The following is a 25,936-nucleotide window of genomic DNA, read 5'->3' on the forward strand; positions in this document are numbered from 1 at the left end:
ATTTTTTAAAAATCTTAAAATATTTTTTAGACTTAATTCTTTAAGTTTTTGCCCTTTCCTTTTAATTGAGGCATCATTTACATAGAGTGAAATATGCAAACCAAAGGTGCATAGTTTAATGAGTTTTGATAACTGTATACACCTGGGTAACCCACACCCCATACATTCATAAAATACTTCTGTAATCCTAGAAAGTTCCATCTTGCCCATTCTCAATGAATTTCCTGCCGTAGAGACAACAACTTTTCTGATTTTTGTCACTATCAGACTAATTCTGGAAGATGTTTTAGAACTTGGTAGGAAGGAAAACTATGCAAGTTTGGTTATATTGAGGTAGATGATACTTAGAATTAATTATAGATCATTCACCTCTGATCATAGCATTTAGAAAACATTTTCCCTAGATTCAAGTCATGGGTCTCAGATAATTGTGAGAATCTACCTTGTTTATTAAGATCGACCCAAAATAATATTTTGCAAGGTAGAACATCTCTCTGTTTTAGGACCTATTTCCTTTTTAAATAAAGGTTCATTTCACACTGCCAATTTTTATTAATACATTTATTCTAGGAAACACTTGTTTTCTACAAAAGTTTTTCTATTTTCAATGGGAAATGCTAAGTTAAATTTAGGAGAAATACCTGGGCATGTTGTTTTTATTTTCATAATTTCAATTTTAAGTTTAGTAAATGATCTGGAAGTATCTTTATACCTTTTACTCTTAAGTTTTTAAGCATATGAGCAAATTTTCAAGGAATTCTTCTGTGCATTTTTTGTTGTACTTCTCACAGGGTCATGTGAAAGTTGTTCAGTATTTGGTGAAGGAAGTCAATCAGTTCCCTTCTGATATTGAATGCATGCGATACATAGCAACAATTACAGATAAGGTAGGTTCACTAGAATATTGAAACACATTTGTGTTCTTTGTGGAATTAGATGCCAAAGTGTGCAATTAGCAACCTTTGTTTTGTCCTCTTTGATACCGATCACCTCATCTGTCTGTGCTTTAGTTTCTCTATTTGCAAATGAAGAATGGATATAATAATTTTGATAAATTATTTTGAGGATTCCTTCCTGTTATGGACTATAATTACAGTGAATGCAGCTAAAATTTATAACTAGACTGTTACCTTGATTAGAAAGGTCTCTAAGAATACAAACTTTAAGAAATAGTGCTTTTTTTTTTTTTTTTTTTTTCCATGAAAGATTGATACATGACTACACTCAAAGGATTGCTTATATTTGGCTCAATGAATTTCAGTTGTTTGGGCTTTATGCCCTGGACTTCAGTGTGCTTATCAACTTAAGTTTTATTTGGCCTGTTTCTATGTTCCTATATTTATATTATTCCATTTTCCACTGTAGGAACTCTTGAAAAAATGTCACCAGTGTGTTGAGACAATTGTGAAGGCTAAAGACCAACAGGCTGCAGAAGCAAATAAGAATGCAAGTATTCTTTTGAAAGAGCTTGATCTGGAAAAGGTGAGTAAGAAAAATAATTTTTCTTATTAGAAATTGTTGAGGGGGTGTGGGAGGGAGGATGGGCTAAATGTGTGAGGAGCATTAAGGAATCTACTCCTGAAATCATTGTTGCACTATATGCTAACTAATTTGGATGTAAATTTTTAAAAAGAAAAAAAAAAAGAGAAATTGTTGAGGAACGCCTGGGTGGCTCAGTCGGTTAAGCGTCAGACTCTGGATTTCGGCTCAGGTCATGATTTCACGGTTTGTGAGATCGAGTCCCACATCCGGCTCCACGCTATCAGTGCAGGATTCTCTGTCTTCTCTCTCTGGCCCTTCCCCCCCTTGCTCAAAATTTAAAAAATTAAAAAAAAAGAAATTGTTGAAAATTTGTTGTAATAAATTTACCCTCCTTATGACCAATAACCTTCATATCTCTTTCAAAGGAAATGATTAATAGACTGTTAAATTACCATCAATTTTTTTATTCTGACCTCTTGTTCTTAAAAAATATTTTGAGCCATAAAAGTGAGAGACTAGTTTTCAAGCAGATCACAGTTTACCAAATGAGATTACTACCTAAATGATTCTAACGTTAGTATTAGAAAATATTTAGTAAAGGGGCGCCTGGGTGGCTCAGTCGGTTAAGCGTCCGACTTCGGCTCAGGTCATGATCTCACAGTTCATGAGTTCGAGCCCCGCGTCGGGCTCTGTGGTGACAGCTCAGAGTCTGGAGCCTGCTTCCGATTCTGTGTCTCCCTCTCTCTCTGCCTCTTCCCTGTTCATGCTGTGTCTCTCTCTGTCTCAAAAATAAATATTAAAAAAATTAAAAAAAAAAAAGACAATATTTAGTAAAGCATTAGAAACCTTTTGCTAATTATAATATTTATGCTATAAGTGTTTTATTAGATCCTCACTTAAAGAGTAAGTGTCTGAGGGATGACTGGGTGGCTCATTCGGTTAGGCGTCTTACTCTTGATTTTGACTCTGGTCATGGTCTCCCAGTTGGTGAGATTAAGCACCTTCCAGCTCAGTACTAGCAGTGCAGAGCCTGCTTGGGATTCTCTGTCTCCTTTCTCTGCCCCTTCGCTGCTTGTGCTCTCTCTCAAAAATAAATAAATAAAACACTTTAAAAAAAAGAGTAAGGGTCTGATATCCTAGGATGTGTGGTATAATGGAAAAGGTTTCAAAAACAAGATTGCTTACATGAAGTTCAGTCTGCTTACCTGGAAAGTGAGGGTGTTGCTATTCAATGCAGAAGTTGCATTAAAAGAACAAATAACATGCCCAAGTAGAATTATTTTAAGAAGGCAAGAGATAGCTTAACATGAAGATATTTTGTTGATGATTAAAAGAAAAAATATATGATTATTTTGATAGATGCTAAAATTTTGAAACCAATTCTTAGTTTAAAATTAAAACAAAAACAAAAACAAAAAAAAAACCTTATAAGACCAGAAGAACAGGTCACTTACAAATCAATGAGAAAAACATAACTTGCCCAGAATAAAAAATGATCCTGTGAATGGGTAATTCACAGAAAAAGAAATACAAATGTTCAATTTTTTTTGTTTTTTTAAGCAGATTGGCAAAGCTTGAACTTTAAAGATTTGGGGGTCGCCTGGGTGGCTCAGCCGGTTAAGCGTCTGACTTCAGCTCAGGTCATGATCTCGTGGTTTGTGAGTTCGAGCCCCACGTCAGGCTCTGTGCTGACAGCTCGAGCCTGGAGCCTGTTTCAGATTCTGTGTCTCCCTCTCTCTCTGCCCCTCCCCCCCCCCCCCACACTTTGCCTCTGTCTGTCTCTGAAAAATGAATACACCTTAAAAAAAAAATTAAAGATTTGATAATAGCTACTGATGGCGAAGGTGTGGATAGATTAGCACTCTAGCGAATGATTTTTGTTGTATGGTATAAATTGCTATGACTATTAATGGAAATGCTTTCACAAATAAATTAAAAGGGTGGTTACCCTTATTCAGCTATTCCACTTGCAGAAATTTAGCCTCAGGTAAATAATTAGACAAATGCTCGAAGATGTGAACTTACAAGGACATTCATTGCTGCTAATAGGGGGAAACGTGTAAACCTTAAAGTCTTATCATTAGAAAATTAAATTTTAGCACCTCCATGATAAAGTTGATTACAGGTAAGATCAGAAGGGAAAAAAAGTTATATTCATTTTAAAATAAAGTGAAGTTCATAGTTAGATGATTGCTAAGGTAGTTTTCATGTCTATAATTTTGATTTTTGTGTAACTTCTCAGGAATATGGTCAGCAGTTCCCTAAATAGGTAGCCAGTTTATTCTTATGCCAACAGAGTGATAAAATTCCGTATTTAGCTAAATGTGCAATGTCTTCTTTCACTTGTTTCTCATTTACGTAGGGGATTGGCAAACTTTTTCTATAAAATGTCGAATAGTAAATATTTTAGGTTTTGCAGGCCATATGGTGTCTGTCCTACGTCCTCATCTCTGCCATCAGAGCACAAAAGCAGCCATAGGCAATAGGTAAATGAACAAGCATGGCTTTGTTCCAGTAGAACTTTATTTATGAACAATGGAATTTGAATTTTGTATAATTTTCAAGTGTCACGAAATAGTCTTTTTATTTGTTTCAACCGTTTAAAATATCAAAGTCAGTCTTAGATTTTAGGCCATCAAACATAGCAGACTGGATTTGGTATTCAGGCCATAGTTTGCCAACCTCTCATTTAGGTAAATCAAAGAGTAATCAATTTATGCCTCAAAATGATAAATTATAGTATTGAGGAAAATGCTTTACCTGATTACCATAGAAGAACGAATAACTTGATGTGTTTCAAACTCTCATCATGATGCTAGGCAACTTACTACCATGTTTTCCTTTCCAAAAAAAATGACATTTTATAGTACTAATCACAGCAAAATCTAAAAGTGATCAGAATTCTGTATGTGGCTTAAAAAATTCTATAAGGTAGAAAAATAATTTTTACAATAGATTCTGGTTAATATTTTTAAAGTGAAATGTTTTAGAATTTTATAAAGATCATGATAGCTGAATTTTAGTCAAATAAACAGATACTGCATACATGTACATTCAATTCATCTATCATACAATTCACCCATTTAAAATATACAATTGAGGGGTGCCTGGGTGGCTCAATCAGTTAAGTGTCCCAACTCAGTTTTCGGCTCAGGTCATGATCTCACAGCTCGTGAGTTTGAGCCCCGCATCTGGCTCTGTGCTGACAGCGCAGAGCCTGCTTGGGATTCTCTGTGTCCCTCTTTTCCTGCACCTCCTCTGCTCTCTCTCTCTTTCCCTCTCTCTCTCTGTCTCTCTCTTTCTCTCTCTGTCTCTCAAAAACAAATAAATAAACATTAATATATAAATAAGTAAATAAATAAACAAAGTGTACGATTGAAATGTGCCTGGCTAGCTCAGTCAGTAGGCATACAACTCTAGATCTTGAGGTCGTAAATTCAAGCCCCATGTTGGGGGCTTCAAAAACTAAAGATTTTGAAGATTACTTCAAAAACTAAAATAGAAAAAATATTTTAAAATAAATAAAGTATACAATTCAGTGGCTTTTAGCATATTCAGAGTTGTGCATTCTTCACCACAGCCAATTTTAGAATATTTTTACTGTCCTGGAAAGAAACCCTACACCCTTTAAGTGTCACTCACTTTATTCAATCTCTCCATCCTAGGTAACCACTAATCTGCTTTTTGTCTTTATGGATTTGCCTATTCTGGACATTACACATAAATGGAATCATGCAGTATGTGTTCCTCTGAGACTGGCTTCTTTCACTTCATAATGTTTTCAAGGTTCAACCATGTTGTCACATATATCAATACTTAATTTCTTCTTATTACTAAATAGTATCCCATCTCTCTGTCTCTCTCTAGCACACTCTCTCTCTTTCCCTCTCACTCTCTCCCTCTCTCTCTCTCTCTCTCTCTCTCTCTCTCACGCACGTGCACACATACACACCCATGCATCCATTCATTAGGTGATGGATATTCAGGTTGTTTCTACTACATAGGTATGTAAGTTTTTCTTTCTTCCTCTCTTTCTTTCTTTCTTTCTTTCTTTCTTTCTGTTTTTTAAATATGGATCACTTCATGTGTTTGCATGCTATCCTTGCGCAGGGGCCATGCTCATCTTTGTATTGTTAGAGGGTTTTTAGTGTATGTGCTACCAAAGCAAGCACAGTGTTCAAGTTTTTGTATGAATGTGTTTTCATTTCTCTTGGGTATATATGTATATCTAGGAATGGCATTGCTAGAGCATGTGGTAATTCTATTTGAGGAGCTGCCAGATTGTTTTCCAAAGCAGCTGCACCATGTTATGTTCCTACCAGCAAGTGTTTGAAGGTTTTAATGTCTCCATACCCTCACCGCTGTTTGGTATTATCTGTCTTTTTGAGTATAGCCATCTAGTGGGTATGGAGTGGGTATCTTATTGTGATTTTGATTTGCTTTTTCTTGATGTCTAGTAGATATTGAGCAACTGTCTTCATATGCTTTGGCTACTCATATGTTCTTTAGGAAAATGTCTGTTCAGGTCCTTTGTGTATTTTTGAATTGAGTTATATTTGTCTTTTTATTACTGTGTCATAATAGTTCTTTATTCTTGATACAAATCCCTTACCAGATGTATGATTTGCAAAAAAAAAAAAAATTCCCATTTTATGGGTTGTATTTCTACTCTGTTGATGGGTCCTTTGTAGCACAAAAACTTTTAACTTTGATGGCATCTAGCTTATCTATATTTTTCTTTTGGTGCTTTTATAAATGTGTTTTAACACTGGTATCCATGGGAAGCCTCATGTCATAAGCAAAAATACCCATTCTTTATTTTATTTTATTTTATTTTTTTACTGTTCATTTCTTTATTTTGAAAGAGAGAGAGAGAGAGAAAGAGCATGAACCAGGGAGGGGCAGAGAGAGGGGGAGACAGAGAATCCCAAGCAGGCCCTGTGCTTTCAGCATGAGCCCAGACACAGGGGCTCAAACCACAAACTATGAGATCATGACCTGAGCTGAAATCAAGAGTTGGAGCCACCCGGGTTCCCCACCCATTCTTTATTTTAAATAATTGTATTATTGCTGAAATGATACACCTGCACTTAATTTTCAGTCAAGAGAGGAGAGCAGAAAGCAGGCTCTTGCAGCTAAAAGAGAAAAAAGGAAAGAAAAGAGAAAAAAGAAAAAAGAGGAGCAGAAAAGGAAACAGGAAGAAGATGAGGAAAACAAACCTAAGGAGAATTCAGAACTACCAGAGGATGAAGATGAAGAGGAGAATGATGAAGATGGTAAGAAACGACTCTTTCAAATTAATGATAAAATTCTGTTCATCAACTTCATTTTGAGTACTTTTAGTCTAATTCTAGTTAGATATTCATTATTTTAATCTGGAATTGACAACTGGCTTTCATAGTAAATATTTCTAAATAATTTACATTGTAAAGTGATAGAAACAGAAAGGGTAAAGGCAAGCATGTAATTTGAAGTTTCAGTTGTAATTTAAGTCCCTTTGTAAAACATCAGGTATGTCCTACATGTAATACAGTAAAGAGATTTGCCAGCTTCTGTTCAGGTCCTTCCCTACCCTTTCCTCCTCCATTTGGAAACTGGGGAGAGATCCAGTTCCTAAATAAATTTTGAGCTAAGACTTGGGCCCAAAGCTATACAGGTTCATTATTCTCAGAGTTGTTTTTTGTACATTCTAGTAGTGTTTGTAATAGGCAAATAATTGTTCTCTATTTGAATTCTAATTCCAAAATACTATGTGAAAATTTCCCTGAATTTAAAATTTTTAATTAAATTCCCGTTTGTTTATATACAGTGTAATATTAGTTCCAGATATACAATTTAGTGATTGAACACTTCCACACATTACCTGGGGCTCATCACAACAAGTGCACTCTTTAATCCCCATCACCCATTTAACACATCCCCCCACCACCTCCCTTCATCGACCTCCCCTCTGGTAACCATCAGTTTGTTCTCTATAGTTAAGAGTCTGTTTCTCGGTTTGCCTCTCTTTTTTTCCCTATGCTCATTTGTTTTGTTTCTTAAACTCCACATATAAGTGAAATCATATGGTATTCGTGTTTCTGTGACTTAGCATAATACTCTCTAGCTACTAATTCAAAGAGATCCATGCACCCCAGTGTTTACAGCAGCATTATCTACAGTAGTCAGACTAAAAATTTCCCTGAATTCAAACTGTATCGTGAGTTTTGGTTAACTCATGAGACTAACACCTCAGATCTTAAGAATGTTATGGTACATGGATGGAACTGGAGAGCGTTATGCTAAGTGAAATAAGTCCTACAGAGAAAGACAGATACCATATGTTTTCACTCTTACGTGGATCCTGAGAAACTTAACAGAAGACCATGGGGGAGGGGAAGGAAAAAAAAGCAAAAAGAGGTTAGAGAAGGAGGGAGCCAAAACATAAGAGACTCTTAAAAACTGAGAAGAAACTGAGGGTTGATGGGGGGTGGGAGGGAGGAGTGGGTGGGTGATGGGCATTGAGGAGGGCACCTGTTGGGATGAGCACTGGGTGTTGTATGGAAACCAATTTGACAATAAATTTCATATTTTAAAAAAAAGAATGTTACGGTATAAGAGGTACCTGGCTCACTCAGTCGGAAGAGCATGCAACTCTTGATCTCAGGGCTATCAGTTCGAGCCCCACGTTGTGTGTAGAGATTACTTAAATAAATAAATAAAAACTTAAAAAAAAAAAAAGAATGTTATAGTGTGAATGTTTTATACCAAGTTACACATCAAAATATGATATAGTATTTTTGTTCTAACAACAATAAAGATTTCTTTATTTACTAGTGAATACTGATGAAAGGAAAATATGACTTAAGGAAGTGAATTACTCTGAATTATTATGTATATCTTGTCACAACTTGTTCTGAGTTCTGTGCTCTCAGTGTGCTTTTTATCCTTTTGCTAATTTCAGTGGAGCAAGAAGTTCCCATAGACCCTCCTAGTGCCACCACCACCACCACCATTGGAATCTCTGCAACATCTGCAACATTTACAAACGTGTTTGGGAAAAAAAGGGCCAATGTGGTGACGACCCCCAGCACCAATCGGAAAAATAAGAAGAACAAAACGAAGGAGACCCCTCCCACTGCACATTTAATATTACCAGAACAACACATACCCTTGGCACAGCAGAAAGCTGATAAAAATAAAATAAACGGAGAACCCAGAGGTGGTGGTACAGGTGGGAATAGTGACTCCGACAACTTGGACAGCACAGACTGCAACAGTGAGAGTAGCAGTGGCGGTAAAAGCCAAGAGTTCAATTTCACCATGGATGTGAATTCCTCCAGTGATAGGAGATACCCGTCACTTCTTCTCCATTCCCAAGAAGAAAAGACAAGTAATGCCACTTCCAAAACTCAAACACGGTAAATTTTTCTGATTTGTTCACTCTCCATCCACCTTTCCTTTCTCGTGCCTGGCACAAGAATTTAAAGTACATTTTTTAGCACAAATTACGTTACACAACGTAAGGCTACCACATTGCCTGACTGCAGTATTCAAACCTGAAATTCACTAATATCCTAATCATGTGCACGTTATGAAGTGAGATTTTTAGAGATGTTTATGATTCAATTTTGAAGCTGAAAAAGTTAGCATACCTTGATTTTATTTTAACTGTGTCATTTTTATTGATTGTAGTCCAACTTTGAGCTTCTGAGTCCATTTAAATACTAAAGTAGATGATGAACTCTTTGTCCTATTTCTGCCTTTCCGAATTGTTGATAATTTGATGTGCCAAATTTTAATTCAAATATTTCAATGTAACTTTGTGTATAAATGACTAATCTCTTGAGTTTCTATCTTAAAATGTGTTTTATTGGACTTGATAATTCTTTCTTCTCAGACTTGAAAGTGAAACAAATACTAATTCCTTATCAACAAGCTATAAGTCAGTGCCGTTGCCATTAAGTTCTCCTAACATAAAGCTGAATCTGACTAGCCCCAAAAGGGGACAGAAAAGAGAAGAAGGGTGGAAAGAAGTTGTACGAAGGTAAGTAGAATTAGTCTTATCTTTTTAACTTTCATAGACCATGTAAGTTCTATCTAATGAGGTAGTTACCCAGTTAATTAGTGAATCATTCGAATGTGGTTATTATTTGTGTCACACTAAATTCAGAGTAGGCTAAAGTAAAATGAGAAGCCATATGTAAATTTTGCATATATATTTTATATGACACAAAAAAATGTTGGCTTTACAATAACAAAAAATGTTTTATTAAAACATAACATCTACAGTTGTTTCCAGATATACCATACAAAATGGTCACAAGCTTCTTACAGGGAAGATTCTACGTTTGACAGGAAAATCACAATGTTATTAGTGAGGACTACAAGGTTTGTTTAATGATCCCATTTTGGTTCAAACAATCAAATTTATCTGTATACAGTGTTTAAATAAAGTTAGACTTCACTAGAGAACCACATATCCTAAAGAACTGGCTAGCTGCTATTAACTAGTACAGTTGCTATCCCGATAAGGGGGAAAAAGAGCCCATAAAATTAAAATAAAACTACCTTCACCCTCAAAAAAGAAAGAAAGAAAAGGAAAGAAGAAAGAAAAGTACAGTAAAACCTTGGTTTGAGAGCATAATCCATCCCAGAAACATGCTTGTCATCTAAAGCCTGTATATATCAAAGCGAATTTCAAGAACCATTGGCTCAGTTGTGATCATGTGATATTTGGTATCACATACTACTCATATTGCAGGACATGGCTTGTTTATCAAGTTAAAATTTATTAGAAATCTTCGCTCATCTAGGGGCGCCTGGATGGCTCAGTTGGTTGAGCGTCTGACTTCAGCTCAGGTCATGATCTCACAGTTCATGAGTTTGAGGCCCTCATCGGGCTCTGTGCTCACAGCTCAGAGCCTGGAGCCTGCTTCAGATTCTGTGTCTCCCTCTCTCTCTGCCCCTAACCCACTCCCACTTGCATTCTGTCTCTGTCTCTCTCAAAAATAAATAAACATTAAAAAAAAAGAAAGAAAGAAAGAAAGAAATGTTTGCTCATCTTGTAGAACACTTGCAGAACAAGTTATTCACAATCCAAGGTTTTACTACACCTTCAGTCACAGTGTTTATATTTAAGCTAGGATGGGTGAAATGAATAAAAGCAGACAGGCCACAGCTTTCAAATGTTTTATACAATCCAGATGATACTTTTAGCCTCTGTTCATACTTTACAACAGGGAATCAGGACAAGATACAGAAATGCTAATGTATATCAAATCATATTAAGTCACCAAAGGACTGAAATGTCTGGGCTTTTATTCTGTATTGCTTTTGAAGTTTGTGTCCATTAAATGCAAACAGAAAGAAGTCTTGGCACAATAGGAGAGTGATACACACCTGATGATCAGATCGATTTAAATGTTACAGCATGTAGCCTAGTCTATGTTCTAGCTTTCAAAATACCCAAATATATTCTTCCCAGCATTAAGATAATAAATTTTGAGCATGAAGAGTATTTTAAGGGCTGCCTCTGATATTCTTCTAGATGGAATAATTCAAGTTTGAAGGTCCCTCCTTGAAAAGGGGAATCCTGGGGCCCAGCACTGAGCACTTGAAAATAATGGGTGTCGCTCTCATCTGGTTCTGCTTTACTTAAAAAGTGCTTCTGCCAGCAAACACTGGGTTTCTTTGATAGTCCTTAGGGACAGCCAGGCCAGGCCATCTTATTAGATCCCAAGATCAGCCTCTAGTCATCTCTCGGCTCTGCTCAGCTCACATGTAAGTGGAAGTCAAGTCCCAGGCTCCACTTGTGGGTTGTTTTTTATGTAGTTCAAACCTGAACTGCATTTATACTTGTTATTGCTAAGTATAAATTACTGATATTGATAAGCTGGTCTCTCTTACTTGGTATGAAGTTTAATGGTATGTTATGCATTGTTTTCGTTTAGAAAAAGTCAGTCCATATGGTCATTGCCGTTTAGTTGATGTGTGATGTTTTCAGCAGATTGGAATGCTTAGATCATGAGTTATTTAAAATATAATTTTGTTTTAAATGACAAAGTAATATTTACTTTCACTAAGTTAAATTCAATATGAGAGGGAGTCAGTTTCTAAAACGAAAATTTATAGTAATTTCCCCTTTAAGGTTTGAGACATATTATTCTACATGAACATACTAGCTGAGACATCTTTTTAAGTAAAGACGTTTGTTTTCATAAGCTCATGTTTTGTTTCATAAGCTCATAAGTCTTCATTTTATAGGTCAAAGAAATTGTCTGTTCCAGCTTCCGTGGTTTCCAGGATAATGGGAAGAGGAGGATGCAACATCACTGCAATACAAGATGTTACTGGAGCCCATATTGATGTGGATAAACAAAAAGATAAGAATGGCGAGAGAATGATCACAATAAGGTAATTGTGGAAAATGTATATTCGTAGTTCTGTATGGAAATTAAATGTTTTTAGAAGCATACTTGTGTTACGCATGGCACAATCAAGAATTTTAAGGTTAAAATTACCTCTGTTTTTATCTCTTTGATCCTGTTTTTATGTTTTGTTGGTTTTCTCCCCAGGGGTGGTACGGAATCAACAAGGTATGCGGTTCAGCTTATCAATGCACTTATTCAAGATCCTGCTAAGGAACTGGAAGACTTGATTCCTAAAAATCATATCAGAACACCTGCCAGCACCAAGTCCATCCATGCAAACTTCTCATCTGGAGTAGGCACCACATCAGCTTCCAGTAAAAACGCATTTCCTTTGGGTGCTCCAGCTCTTGTTACGTCACAGGCGACAACATTATCTACGTTCCAGCCCACTAATAAACTTAACAAGAACGTTCCAACAAACGTACGTTCTTCTTTCCCAGTTTCTCTACCCTTGGCTTATCCCCACCCTCATTTTGCCCTGCTGGCTGCTCAGACTATGCAACAGATTCGGCATCCTCGCTTACCCATGGCCCAATTTGGAGGAACCTTTTCACCCTCTCCCAACACTTGGGGACCATTCCCAGTGAGACCTGTGAATCCTGGCAACACAAACAGCTCTCCAAAGCATAATAATTCAGGCCGTCTCCCGAACCAGAACGGGACTGTCTTACCCTCAGAGTCTGCGGGGCTAGCTACTGCCAGTTGTCCTATCACTGTCTCTTCCGTAGTTGCTGCCAGCCAGCAGCTGTGTGTGACTAATACCCGGACTCCTTCATCGGTCAGAAAGCAGTTGTTTGCCTGTGTGCCTAAAACGAGCCCTCCAGCAACAGTGATCTCTTCTGTGACGAGCACTTGTAGTTCCCTGCCTTCTGTTTCCTCTGCACCTATCCCCAGCGGGCAGGTTCCCACCACCTTTCTGCCTGCAAGTACTCCTCAAACACAGCTTTCTTCACAAAAGATGGAGTCTTTCCCTGCCATGCCACCCCCCAAAGAGAAAGCGTCCACACAGGAGCAGCCCATGGCCAACCTGTGCACCCCATCTTCAACTGCAAATAGTTGCAGTAGCTCTGCCAGCAACACCCCAGGAGCTCCAGAAACTCACCCATCCAGTAGCCCCGCTCCTCCCTCCACTAACACACAGGAGGAGGCACAGCCACCCAGTGGATCTGACTTAAGTCCTATGTCCATGCCTTTCGCATCCAACTCAGAACCTGCTCCATTGACTTTGGCATCACCCAGATTGGTTGCTGCTGATAATCAGGACACCAATAACTTACCTCAGTTAGCTGTACCAGCACCTCGAGTTTCTCATCGAATGCAGCCCAGAGGTTCTTTTTACTCAGTAGTACCAAATGCAACTATACACCAGGATCCCCAGTCTATTTTTGTTACAAATCCAGTTCCTTTGACACCACCTCAAGGCCCACCGGCTGCAGTGCAGCTTTCTTCAGCCATGAACATTATGAATGGCTCTCAGATGCACATTAACCCAGCAAATAAATCTTTGCCACCTACATTCGGCCCGGCCACACTTTTCAATCATTTCAGTAGTCTTTTTGATAGCAGTCAGGTGCCTGCTAACCAGGGTTGGGGAGATGGTCCGCTGTCCTCACGAGTTGCTGCAGATGCCTCTTTCACTGTTCAGTCAGCATTCCTGGGTAACTCTGTACTTGGACACTTGGAAAACGTGCACCCTGACAACTCCAAGGCACCTGGCTTCAGACCACCTTCCCAGCGAGTTTCTACTAGTCCAGTTGGTAAGTTATTATAACTATTACTGCAGTTCAGTATGGGGCTCTTAAGTGTAATTGAATCCTTCAAGATAATAAAGCACTTATTTTGTACATCATATCACATGATCTTAAAGAAATGAGACTGTGTCGGGGTGCCTGGGTGGCTCATTTGGTTAAGCCTCCGACTTCCGCTCGGGCTGTGATCTCCCAGTTCGTGAGTTTGAGCCCTGTGTTGGGCTTTGTGCTGATAGCATGGAGCCTGGAGCCTCCTTCCAGTTCTGTGTCTCTTCTCTCTCTGCCCCTGTGCCTCCCCTTCTCACACTGTCTCTTTCTCTCTCTCTCTCTCTCTCTCAAAAATAAACATTTAAAAAATTAAAAAAGAAAGAAAGAAAAAAGACTGTGTCATAAATACTAAAGACCCTTTAATGATTGCTGTTTGAGGGGGCAGCAATATAGCTGTAGATAATCACTCACATACAATGAGCTGCCTTATATGGTCTATCTGATGTTTCTGTCCCTCATAGCAAGGAGGTTATACCTTGTGTCAGTCCATTTTCTAAGAATTGGTATAATGATATTAATAAAAAGGGACTCAGGATACTTCAAGGATTTCAAATTTATAGACGTTTTTAAAATCATCATGAATGTTTGCATTTCTCAGATTTAAAAAGTTTGTGTTGGGGCGCCTGGGTGGCTCAGTTGGTTGAGCGTCCGACTTCAGCTCAGGTCATGATCTCACAGCTGGTCAGTTCGAGCCCCGCGTCGGGCTCTGTGCTGACAGCACAGAGCCTGGAGCTTGCTTCCGATTCTGTGCCTCCCTCTCTCTCTCTCTGCTCCTCCCCCACTCATGCTCTCTCTCTCAAAAATAAACATTAAAAAAAAAAATTTTTTTTTAATAAATAAATAAATAAAATAAAAAGTTTGTGTTACAGAAGCGTTTAGGTACCAGTCCATAACCTACATTATTCTTTGAAATATTCTACAATATTTCAGTCTTGGGTGCTCAGGCTCAATGTTAATATTATTATTAGAGATCCAGTCATTTGTGGGCTCTTAATGTAAAAAGACCAACTTAGATTCAGCTCTTTGGTTTTTTGAAATTACAAATTAGCTGCTGAGGCGTTATAAGAAAGATATAGATATGAGTCTAGTATTGACTTGGATATATTTAGAAAACCAGTCTTTTTTCCAGAGTCAAAGAGCCAAATTTGAGTCTAATGTGCACTATTCTGAAAAACAAATTAGAAATTGCAACTGACATAGAATGGTGTAAGAGGCTCTGTTGCCTCGTAACATTTTCCTTCCAGTGAGAAAACCGTCTTTCATAACCCAGCCTTCCTTTTTGTTTATTACAAACTGACCTATGGTGTTTAAATCTGGAAGTTTATGGATATGGTGTGACCTTAATTTTCATTTCAGGTATGCTTTTATTTACTTGTCTTTTCAGGAAAACAGCTGTTATATCATCCTTCCTTCTTTCCTTCCTTCCTTCCTTCCTTCCTTCCTTCCTTCCTTCCTTCCTTCCTTCCTTCCCTTCCTCCCCCTTTCCGTCCCTCCCTCCCTCCCTTCCTCCCTCTCTTCCTTCCTTCCTTCCTCTTTCTCTTTCTTTCTTTCTTTCTTTCTTTCTTTCTTTCTTTCTTTCTTTCTTTCTTTCAATGTTATTCACTTTTGAGAAAGAGACAGAGACAAAATCCAAAGCAGGCTCCAGGCTCTGAGCTGTCAGTACAGAGCCTGATGTGGGGCTCAAACCCACGAACCGTGGGATCATGACCTGAGCTGAAGCCGGACGCTTAACTGACTGAACCATCCAAGCGCCTCTATATCATCTTTCAAGTAAATATATAAGCCTACATAAGATCAACTGTGGTCCAAATGTTCTCTAGGATTTTTTTTTTCTTAATTTTTTATTTTTTTTCTATAAATAGATATTTGTTTTCACTTTTTGTTTGGAGGAAACTAAAAGAGGGGCGCCTGGGTGGCGCAGTCGGTTAAGCGTCCGACTTCAGCCAGGTCACGATCTCGCGGTCCCTGAGTTCGAGCCCCGCGTCGGGCTCTGGGCTGATGGCTCAGAGCCTGGAGCCTGTTTCCGATTCTGTGTCTCCCTCTCTCTCTGCCCCTCCCCCGTTCATGCTCTGTCTCTCTCTGTCCCAAAAAATAAATAAACGTTGGAGGAAACTAAAAGATTTTCAAAGGCCACACACAGGGTGCAAGAAGAACTCATTGCCAGTGCTCAGGCAATCAGTGTAGAAAGCATTTATCTTTGACTTGACTGGCACTGACATGTGAATTCTGAATGCCTTAGCCAGTTTGACTTCAGAACTCTCATATTCTCATGTTTGAGCTCTTTGCATTCCACATGCTGCCTCCCAGAAGATGTACAGATTATGAAATTCTAGAAAAAAGAAAAAAATCAAGGATATCTGCTATCTAGTTTGGTAGAAAACAAGGTTTGGGAACCTTAATTATTTATTTAAAAAAAAATTTTTTTTTCAACGTTTATTTATTTTTGGGACAGAGAGAGACAGAGCATGAACGGGGGAGGGGCAGAGAGAGAGGGAGACACAGAATTGGAAACAGGCTCCAGGCTCTGAGCCATCAGCCCAGAGCCTGACGCGGGGCTCGAACTCCCGGACCGCGAGATCGTGACCTGGCTGAAGTCGGCCGCTTAACCGACTGCGCCACCCAGGTGCCCCAAGGGAACCTTAATTATTTAGATCTAAAACATCAAAATTATTTATTGCTAATAAAAAAATAATCATTTTTTTAGAAAGCAAGCATTAATCCTGGACCTTCCCTCTGAGGTCCAGGATTGGTAAGCCTGGCTATATATATGTACATATACATATACATATATTATGTATTTACTTTTTTTATTTATTTCTGAGAGACTGAGAAAGACAGAGCATGAGCAGGGAGGGGCAGAGAGAGGGAGACACAGAATCCGAGGCAGGCTCCAGGCTCAGAGCTGTCAGCACAGAGCCGAGTACAGGGCTGGAACCCACGAACTGTGAGATCATGACCTGAGCAGAAGTCGGACGCTTAACCGACTGAACCACCCAGGCGCCCCAGCTTGGCCTTATATCTTAACTGCCTGTATGGCTTCTTTTGTTTCTCTTCTTTCATGGATATAGTTTACTCTCCTGGTTGTTTCACAGGTAAGAAATAGTAATACTGAAGAAAATAGAGAAGGATGTGGAGAAATTGGAAACCTCAAATGTTGCCAGTGGAAATCCAAAGTAACATAGCAACTTGAAAAAAACGGTTTTTGACAATTCCTCATAAAGTTACACAAGGGTACCATACGATCCAGTAATTCCACTCTTAAGTCTCCCCAACAGAAAACCTATATCTACACAAAAAACTGGTACACAAATGTTCATAGCAGCATAATAACCCAAAAGTGGAAATTGCCCACAGTCCATCAACTGATAAATATAAAACAAAATGTAGTGTATTGATATAATGGGATTATTAGTCAGCAGTAAAAAGAAATGAAGTACTGATGCATGCTACAGCATTGATGAACATTGAATACTTGATGCTAAGTGAAAGAAAGGCAGTCACAAAAAGATCACATACTGTATAATTCTATTTATATGAAATTTCCAGAATAGGTAAATCTGTGGTTGCTTAGAGGTGGGGATATGGAGTAAAGGACGATGGGGAGTTACAGGTAATGGGTGCAGAGTTTCTTTTAGGGAAGACAAAACTGTTCTAAAATTGATTGCGGTGATGGTTGTACAACTCTGTGAATCTGCTAAAAGCCTTTGAACCATATACTTTAAATGGATGAAGAACTGCTTGAGAGAAGTTTGACAGTTTTTCATGTTGATTTTAACTATTTTTTCCTGAAATGAGTACATATAATCCTTTTGCACACACCTGTTCCCTTTCCCCGATGCATTCTCTAGAAACAGCAGTGGCATTTGAGAAGACTGCTGAATTCAGATTTACACAAACTAGATAGAAACTTTGATATAGTTTGCAACTGTTGATTTTTTGTATCAGATGGATTACTTATCTTTAATAGTATGCTTTTCCTCATTAGGAAGGAAACATTGGTAGATTGTGTTATTCATCTTCCATAGGAGACAACTGTATTTATGTAGATGAACAGCTATACTTTTAGATTTTCCACAAAAGGAAAAGCAGAAGTTACTGATGGGGACCACTTAGTCACAGCATGCTCTCGTTGCATGTCCCCTCTAGTGAAAGCTTTGAGATTTATCCAGAACATTATTCCAGGTGATTGCCTTTTTTTTTTTTTAATGTTTATTTATTTTGAGAGAGTGAATGAGCAGGGGAGGGGCAGAGAGGGAGGGAGAGAGAAAATCCCAAGCAGGCTCTGCGCTGACAGCGCAGAGTCCAACACAAGGGCTCAATCTCACAACTTTGAGATCATGACTTGAGCAGAAATCAAGAGCCCAACACTTAACCAACTGAGCCACCCAGGAGCCCCCAGGTGATTGCCATTCTTTTTTTTTTTTTTTCCAATGTTTATTTATTTTGAGAGAGAGCGCTCAAGCAGGGGAGAGGCAGAGAGAGAGGGAAAGAGAGAATCCCCAGAGGGTTCACTCTCGCTCTCTCTCTCTCTCTCTCTCTCTGTGCCTCCTCCCCACCCCCTGCTGCTCCTGTGCACTCTCAAAACAACAAGAAAAACACTGCACTCTTCTACATTTAGTGCTGTTTAGTGATATTCTTCTGGACTGCAAGAAAAAAATGGGTTTGGGCCATAATACAGTGTCACATAAATGGATTATTTTGCTGTGATCTACAAAAGTAAACTGTATGCTTTCTTCTTTTTTAAAAAGGAATTAAGTAAAGTTAGGGCTTTCCATGTTAAAGCCTTGGCTGATTTGATGTCTGGACCTGTTTTTTTTCAGGCTTACCATCCATTGACCCATCCGGCAGCTCCCCATCTTCCTCTTCTGCTCCCCTGACGAGTTTTTCCGGCATACCAGGAACTCGGGTTTTCCTTCAAGGGCCTGCTCCTGTTGGGACTCCAAGTTTCAACAGACAACATTTTTCTCCCCATCCTTGGACAAGCGCCTCAAACTCATGTAGGAATCCTGGAGAAACTCTTCCCAAAGAGTCTTGAATAAGTTATTAACCATTTGTCTCAGGGAACTCTGCATAGTAACTTCAGTAAACTAAAGTTTAGTAAACTAAAGTCAATGGTATGATGGTATGCAGATACCAAAGGTTTGTACTGCAGTCATGTCAAAAATTATCAGTCATTTGTGGGACAAAAAACTTGAGAAGGGTCAAGAATCAAGAGAAGAAGTACTACAAGTAGTTTTATAAAAGGAAGGACCCTTTGAGGATAGTATTGCAAAATAATTTCTTAAGTCTGCAAAGAAGTCAATTCATGTATCTATTCAGTTTGGTATGATTTCTTAGTTTATTTTTATATTTTAGAAACCATATGATAGTGCCATTTATAAGTGACAGTATTCCTTTATTCTTAGTTATTGCAACATTCAGAACAGATGAAGTTCTAACGGTACTTGAACAGGATTCGATTTTTTTTTTTTTTTTAATTTTTTTTTTTTTCAACGTTTATTTATTTTTGGGACAGAGAGAGACAGAGCATGAACGGGGGATGGGCAGAGAGAGAGGGAGACACAGAATCGGAAACAGGCTCCAGGCTCTGAGCCATCAGCCCAGAGCCTGATGCGGGGCTCGAACTCACGGACCGCGAGATCGTGACCTGGCTGAAGTCGGACGCTTAACCGACTGCGCCACCCAGGCGCCCCAGGATTCGATTTTTTAATGAGCATCATGACATAGTCAATGAGTATTGGCCCTTTTGACAAGGAAAATTACCACCATGACCTGAGAATCCCAGTAAGAAACCAAGTCATGAATTGAATCCAAGATATTTGCTAACATTAACCTTTCTTCCTTATGGAGGAAAAAGGGTTGTGGAAAGACACAAAAGAAAACAGCCAAGTATAGAGGGCCACCAGCTTTTTTCCAGACAATATGCTAGTTACTATACAAACATTGCCACATTTGAGTTAGTTTAAAATTATGTTTTACATAATTGTACAATGTATGTTTTGAGAAGATTATTTAGAACTACAATAAGAATTATTCCTATTCCTATTCCTATTCTAGGCCTTCCTTCTAGCTTTTTCATCAATCTGGAAAAAAAAATTTAGACTATTTGTTTATACTCACTATACACAGAAGTAACAAAATATTCATACAACTTACATATTTTCATTTGAATGATCTTATAAAATGAAATTTTTCTTTACAGAACCCGTGTTGTGATCTTTCCAACAAGGTTTCTCATATTCTTATAATTAGTTTTTAATGTAATAAAACAATAGAGAAATATTTTGCCACCAGGTGACTCTCCTATTCCATCTGTTTCTTCGGGATCATCTTCACCTCTTTCAGCCACCTCTGCCCCACCTACATTGGGCCAACCAAAAGGAGGCAGTGCCAGTCAAGATCGAAAGATACCTCCCCCCATTGGAACAGAGAGACTAGCCCGGATTCGGCAAGGAGGGTCTGTCGCACAAGCCCCTGTGGGGACCAGTTTTGTCGCTCCTGTTGGACACAGTGGAATCTGGTCATTTGGTGTCAACGCTATGTCAGGTATAGTTACCTTGCCCTCTGTCTGGAGGGATAGCTCAAGTAAGTTGTGGGATTTTGCCCTGATAACTTAGTTCCTTAAAACAAAACAGCTTAGTTCCTACACTTAATGATCAGTAGGGGTGTATATACCTTTGAAGAATTCAGTTTCAGAGTTTGGAATGTTAGTTTCCTTTATATATAATAATATAATATGTATAATAATAATAAGTATAGATTAGACATAAAAGATTCAATGCATATTTCCTTTCCCTCTTAAGCTTTCCAATATAGAATGGGATAATCATTTGAGTTCTTCTAGAGAGCATTTACTCTTTTGAAGGACTAGGTAGAGTATTTGGGGTATTCAAAGGACTTCACCCAGTTTTCCAGGAACTGGTTTTTTTGGCTTGCAAAGATTGTCATGAACATGCACTGAGCTTCTCATAGGAATGAGTTCGATAAAATTTAGTATGAAAAAAAGATTAAGTAGTAATATTTTGTCATTTTACCCAAATAAATATCAAACCCTGTCCTCAATTCTTCTTTCCAGAAGGCTTATCAGGTTGGTCACAGTCTGTGATAGGAAACCATCCAATGCATCAACAGTTGTCAGACCCAAGCACATTCTCCCAGCATCAACCAATGGAGAGAGATGATTCTGGAATGGTAGCCCCCTCTAACATTTTTCATCAACCTATGGCAAGCAGTTTTCTGGATTTTTCTAAAGTGAGTCAACAAACATCATTGTAACGTGTTTAACACTTTGCCAGCCAATGTTAAGGAATAGTTTATACTGAAATAATTCTCCCTTTGGGTGTAATGAGTTTGTTTCCATGACTTAGCCAGATCTTTTGCCCAATTTCAAAAGTAAGTTATGTTGACTACAGTAGTTTGTCCTCAAACTATGCTGAGGATGCTTCCCTCCTCTCAAAAAAACCTGAGACATTTAGACTTCTCAGCTTTGGGTTTTGCTGCCACAGCTTTGAGAGAGGCCTCTGCCCCTCTACAAAGTTGGCTGTGAGCTCCCCAATGCCCTGTTGTCTGCTATCAGAACTTTCTGACTGCCCTAAAGCCAGACTGTGGCTGTAGGCAACCAAGTAGGGTTTCCCTCTTCTTCTTAGCACAAGCTCATTGGTGAAACTAAAATACGGAAAAGTTGAGGGTATTATCTGTATTCATCAAAGTTGGGAAATTTCCTGATGATTTGCTATTGGATTTCATTGGTTGGGTTTTTTTCTTATTGTTGAAAAGTGTTGCTATTTCAGGTTATCACTTTTGATTTCTCAATACCATATGATGCTGTATTTAAAGGATCCTCTGTAGTTCTGTGGAGGAAGGGAAATTAGAAAGAACTAAGCTGGTATTATGGAATCATCCTTTATAATCACTTCAGGATTAAACCTTTCTTTCTGCTATCATAGGGCCTGCCAATTTCCATGTATGGAGGCACCATAATACCCTCTCATCCTCAGCTTGCTGATGTTCCCGGAGGACCCTTGTTTAATGGACTTCACAACCCAGATCCTGCTTGGAACCCTATGATAAAAGTTATTCAAAATTCAACTGAATGCACTGATGCCCAGCAGGTAAAATGGACTTAAAGCTCTTTTATTTTGACATGTCATTCTTTTAATTCTTTGGGTATTACAAATTCTAAATATCGAAATGACATCCGACCACCTTCATCTGAATTAAGATTTTTGATATCTATATGATGCTACTAAACATTTTATCTCATGTATGTGTATTCTTCCTAGGCACAAACAGTGAATTGCCATTGCATTTATATATTCATTTTGTAAATGTCTAAAGATTCCTAATTAGAAATTCCAATTTTTCCTCCCCCTTTTCAGATTTGGCCTGGCACGTGGGCTCCTCATATTGGAAACATGCATCTCAAATATGTCAACTAAGTTAGAAGGTCTTACTCTTTAGCCTTGTTTGAGAAACCTATGACCTTGGAAGAACCCTGGGGATTTTTTTTTTTTTTTAAATGTGCCTAACTAAGAAATTCTCTCTGAGGCTTAGCAATGGAAATTTGATTGCCCATTGTATAAGAACAAAGTGATTTCCTATCCACCTGATTATGTTCTCTGGTTAGTTTAGCCATTTTGAACTTAGTGCTTTGGCTAAACATACTGAATGCTACTTGTATGCAGAAGAGAATTAGATGATTACATGTTTCAACCTTTTAGGGTGGTAAATACATGTACAATTGTTTACATACTTAAAAGGAAAAAGTTGAGTAAATTTCTTGTCATATAGTGGCTCTACTTAATGTAGCCTGTATTAATGTGAAATATTTACCAGAATATTCAATAAAAAGATGAACAGTGTTTAGAAGTGGGGTGTGATCCTTTCAGTGGTCATGCAGGTATTACCCAATCCACAATCCTATTGAACCAAGTTGTTAATACTCTACTTCTAACAGGCATCTCACATTTTATGCTTGGAGATCATTTTTAGACTGCCTTGAAAAAGCATTTTGAAGATTAGTTACCTACCTGTTCTGTGTTAAACATTCCTTGTTTTCTCGTTCTCTTTCCTATCATTTTGTAAGTGGGAAAGTTTTAAGCCCCTGCAATGTGTCTTACCTGACTTTAGCAGATAGGCCTTTGCGAAGTTTAGCTCTTTATGGATCACAAGTGTCAATAAGAACAATAGGATTGCAATCAGGTGACACTGAACAAACGTAGGGACACCCAAATCATCAACTTCAGGTTCCTTTTGTGCTTCCTGATTTTTATCTAAAGATTATTTTGTTATAGTGTTTTGTTTTATTTGGGTTGGGACATAGGAGTGGGTGGGAATACCTCCTGTAATGCTGTTGTATTGTTGAATCAGCAGAGTAATGTTTATAAATATGTAACTAATTCTGGACTTAGTTCCACAGCCCCAAGTATGAAGAGCCAATATGTTTAACAAGCTAAACACAGGAACACTAGAATGGATTGCTTTGGCCAAACTATAGGCTATGCCAAGAATCTGATGCAATAGAGAAGGAAAAACAAGCCTCTGAAAAGAACAGTCATCAACTTATTCATGTTTTAATATAGTAGAGTGTCCTGGTCTTATGGATAGGCAATCCAGAAAACAAACAAAACAAAAAAATGTAAGGCCAATAGAGAAGTCAAAACATGTATCAAGGCAAAGAAGAATATGTAAAAAATTAAATTAAAATAACTAGCAGCAGAACCATACAAGCAGCACTTTTCAACTTTCATACCAACAGGAGTTCTTAATCTTACCTCCCTGGCTCCTAAAGCCACCACTAAATGGGACACACCAAGTTCTGTGTTAGACATACCTGATTCTTTCGTTTTCCATATCATCTTACATATGAGTCTTTAAGCTCATTTCTTATTTTCTATTTTGAATGGATTTGAAAAGTATCACACATGTTGAAGTTACTGCTTTTTTAGTGCTTGATAACCAAATCAAGTATTTTCAAGAGATGCCTTTACCTTGAGGGTGACAAAAGACCCCTTGGGTCACCTGTACACCTTGCTATTTGTGTTTACCACTAACAACAACAACAAAAATCACCTAATAGTAAAATGAATGAAACTACTCTTGGTGAAACGTATACTAGTGACAGATAATATTAAGTAAATTATTCAGTGGGACAAAAATGTTTTTCCTATCTTAACAATCTACAATACATTTGAATTATCTGGGAGAGCCCTTAACCCTGTCTTCTGCACCTTGAGTATAACAGGATAAGAAATTTTATCTCAGGTCAGGAACTATAATCCATGAATAGAGGGGACAATTATGAGAAACCCCTAGGAGGATTAGGAAGAAACAGGAGCTGTGCAGTTGGTAGTAGTTACTCAGGATACCCTCCTCCCTGCCCTCCTACCAGCACTGCGTTCTTTTCTATTTGGATCCCTCCTCCCCAACCCATTTTGCCTGCTATAATCTCTTCTTCCTCTGTCTTGCCTCTTCCTGGCATTACTTTACTGCTATTTTACCAACCTGAACCTTGGATTAAACCTAGCTCAGGTAAGAATTTAATTACTTTCAAAATATACAAGGGATTTGGGGGGAGGCAGCATGGGTGCAGTGGAATAAGAGAGGCCTAAATTCTGTTTTCATTTCTACCGCTTGAAGCTCTATGACCTTAGGCAAGTCCTTTTTCATTTCTGGGCTTCACTTTCCTCATCTAAAAATAAAATTGAACGTAAATGAACTCAAAAGTGTCTCTCAGTGCTAACACTTCTTTTTCTTGTGAAATGGATATATGGTATGGGAATACTGGAAACGAATAGAATGTTTACATTACTGAGGTTTGAGAGCCACTACCACTGGTTCTCACATGGAATCAGAAGCCTGCTATTGTGGGGAACAGTACTGATTTTGAGATTTTAACAGAGGCAGAAGAAAACCTTGCACATTGATAGTGAGACTTCAAATCATTAAGAAATGTCCTGCTGAGGCATAGATCAAACCCCATCAGAATGAGAATAACAGCTCTTTCAAGGAATAAAACTATATCATCAAGGTTTCTGGACCCACTTATTGCAAGTAGTATTTAATGTAATAAAATTCGACCACCAATAAAATCATTGATGTTTTAAGACCCTTTAAACCTATTGTGGCTACAGTGTGCTGACTTGCCCTTTTATAGGCCAGTCTGCTTCCTTCAGTCCCTGCTCTCAAAGGGGAAATCCTATCACCTCAGCTAACCAGAACGAAGAAGAGAGTTGGACAGCCAATGGTGGCCTCTCCCAACCAGAGGTAAGAAATCTCAGGACTCAGAACTACAATTTTCATCTGTTCTTGTACGTTCTGGCCAAATCCTCCTCTCATCCTCAAAGCTTCTAGAAGGGGAAAGGCTAGTCATATTATAGTTTCAAGCCAAACCAAAAGGAATAGTTAGTAAACCTGGTTCTGTCCCACTGTTTAAGACCTTTGGACCACACTATAAACCCAGGAAGTGGCAAATAAGCCTGTAGGAAAACAGCTTCTGAACATGTTGTTCTCTAACTAGTCCTAGATCTCTTCTACCAAGAAGTGTTGCTGGTTGTGACGTCTTCCCAGTGGACCCTGTCCTGGGGTGAGGGGCTCTGATAACACTGTTTTCTGTTCATCCTGTTCACCATTTGCCATCGGGCAGATTCTTCACCTTTACTTTCTCCTGTAGCAAATAAATGAGAGAAAGATGGTTTTAAGTACCCAGATTTATATGTATTAAGACCACTTCCAATAAAGAACAGAAGGCTGGGCTCCAAGACCAGATTTGGAAAACAGGATCATGAGTCTTACCATCAGATTGCCAACCTATTTTGTGATTATGTTTTACCTCCTGTTTTATCCTCATGGTATTGGTATAAGTCCAAAGTACTTTGTCTGGTAGCAGGGACCTGATACTCCCTTATAGGCTTAATCACATCTTGGAGCCTGGGCGCAGGGCTTTTTTGCTTGTTAGTTTTATTTTTTTGTTTTGTTTTGGGTTTTTTGTTGTTTTTTTGTTTTTTTAATGTTTATTTATTCTTGAGACAGAGACAGAGCATGAACAGGGGAGGGGCAGAGAAAGAGGGAGACACAGAATCCGAAACAGGCTCCAGGCTCTGAGCTGTCAGCACAGAGCCCAACGCAGGGCTCGAACCCATGAACTGTGAGATCATGACCTGAGCTGAAGTCAGATGCCCAACTGACTGAGCCACCCAGTCGCCCTGCTTGTTAGTTTTAAACTCCCATATACTAATGGGAAGTCAT

General features: G+C 38.4%; 1 protein-coding gene, 1 long non-coding RNA gene and 1 other non-coding gene across 7 annotated transcripts in view; 1 reads left to right on the forward strand and 2 right to left on the reverse strand.

Annotated features, from left to right (window-relative positions):
* Positions 1 to 22,551, forward strand: part of LOC123604490 (ankyrin repeat and KH domain-containing protein 1) — a 136,867-nt gene extending 114,316 nt beyond the window's left edge. For 2 of the 5 annotated variants that reach the window (XM_045490660.1, XM_045490696.1), the window contains 12 exons: positions 792 to 887; positions 1,366 to 1,482; positions 6,584 to 6,758; positions 8,426 to 8,882; positions 9,362 to 9,508; positions 11,728 to 11,877; positions 12,039 to 13,651; positions 18,511 to 18,687; positions 19,985 to 20,236; positions 20,766 to 20,941; positions 21,637 to 21,801; positions 22,069 to 22,551. In XM_045490660.1, coding sequence (XP_045346616.1) covers positions 792 to 887; positions 1,366 to 1,482; positions 6,584 to 6,758; positions 8,426 to 8,882; positions 9,362 to 9,508; positions 11,728 to 11,877; positions 12,039 to 13,651; positions 18,511 to 18,687; positions 19,985 to 20,236; positions 20,766 to 20,941; positions 21,637 to 21,801; positions 22,069 to 22,128 — 3,585 coding nt within the window. In that variant the 3' untranslated portion in view covers positions 22,129 to 22,551. The remainder of the gene's footprint in view (positions 1 to 791; positions 888 to 1,365; positions 1,483 to 6,583; positions 6,759 to 8,425; positions 8,883 to 9,361; positions 9,509 to 11,727; positions 11,878 to 12,038; positions 13,652 to 18,510; positions 18,688 to 19,984; positions 20,237 to 20,765; positions 20,942 to 21,636; positions 21,802 to 22,068) is intronic. The other 3 variants (XM_045490676.1, XM_045490686.1, XM_045490665.1) reach the window with 2 other exon arrangements.
* On the reverse strand, positions 5,548 to 5,654 carry LOC123581902. The gene has a single exon (XR_006704077.1). It is a non-coding gene; the product is annotated as a U6 spliceosomal RNA (small nuclear RNA).
* Positions 15,793 to 16,538, reverse strand: LOC123604573. The gene is made up of 2 exons (XR_006715363.1): positions 16,329 to 16,538; positions 15,793 to 16,084 (listed from the first exon to the last, which is right to left on the reverse strand). It is a non-coding gene; the product is annotated as an uncharacterized LOC123604573 (long non-coding RNA).
* Positions 22,552 to 25,936: the final 3,385 nt, after the last annotated feature.

The sequence above is a fragment of the Leopardus geoffroyi genome, chromosome A1, assembly GCF_018350155.1.
Source record: "Leopardus geoffroyi isolate Oge1 chromosome A1, O.geoffroyi_Oge1_pat1.0, whole genome shotgun sequence".
Taxonomy (NCBI): Eukaryota; Metazoa; Chordata; class Mammalia; order Carnivora; family Felidae; genus Leopardus; species Leopardus geoffroyi.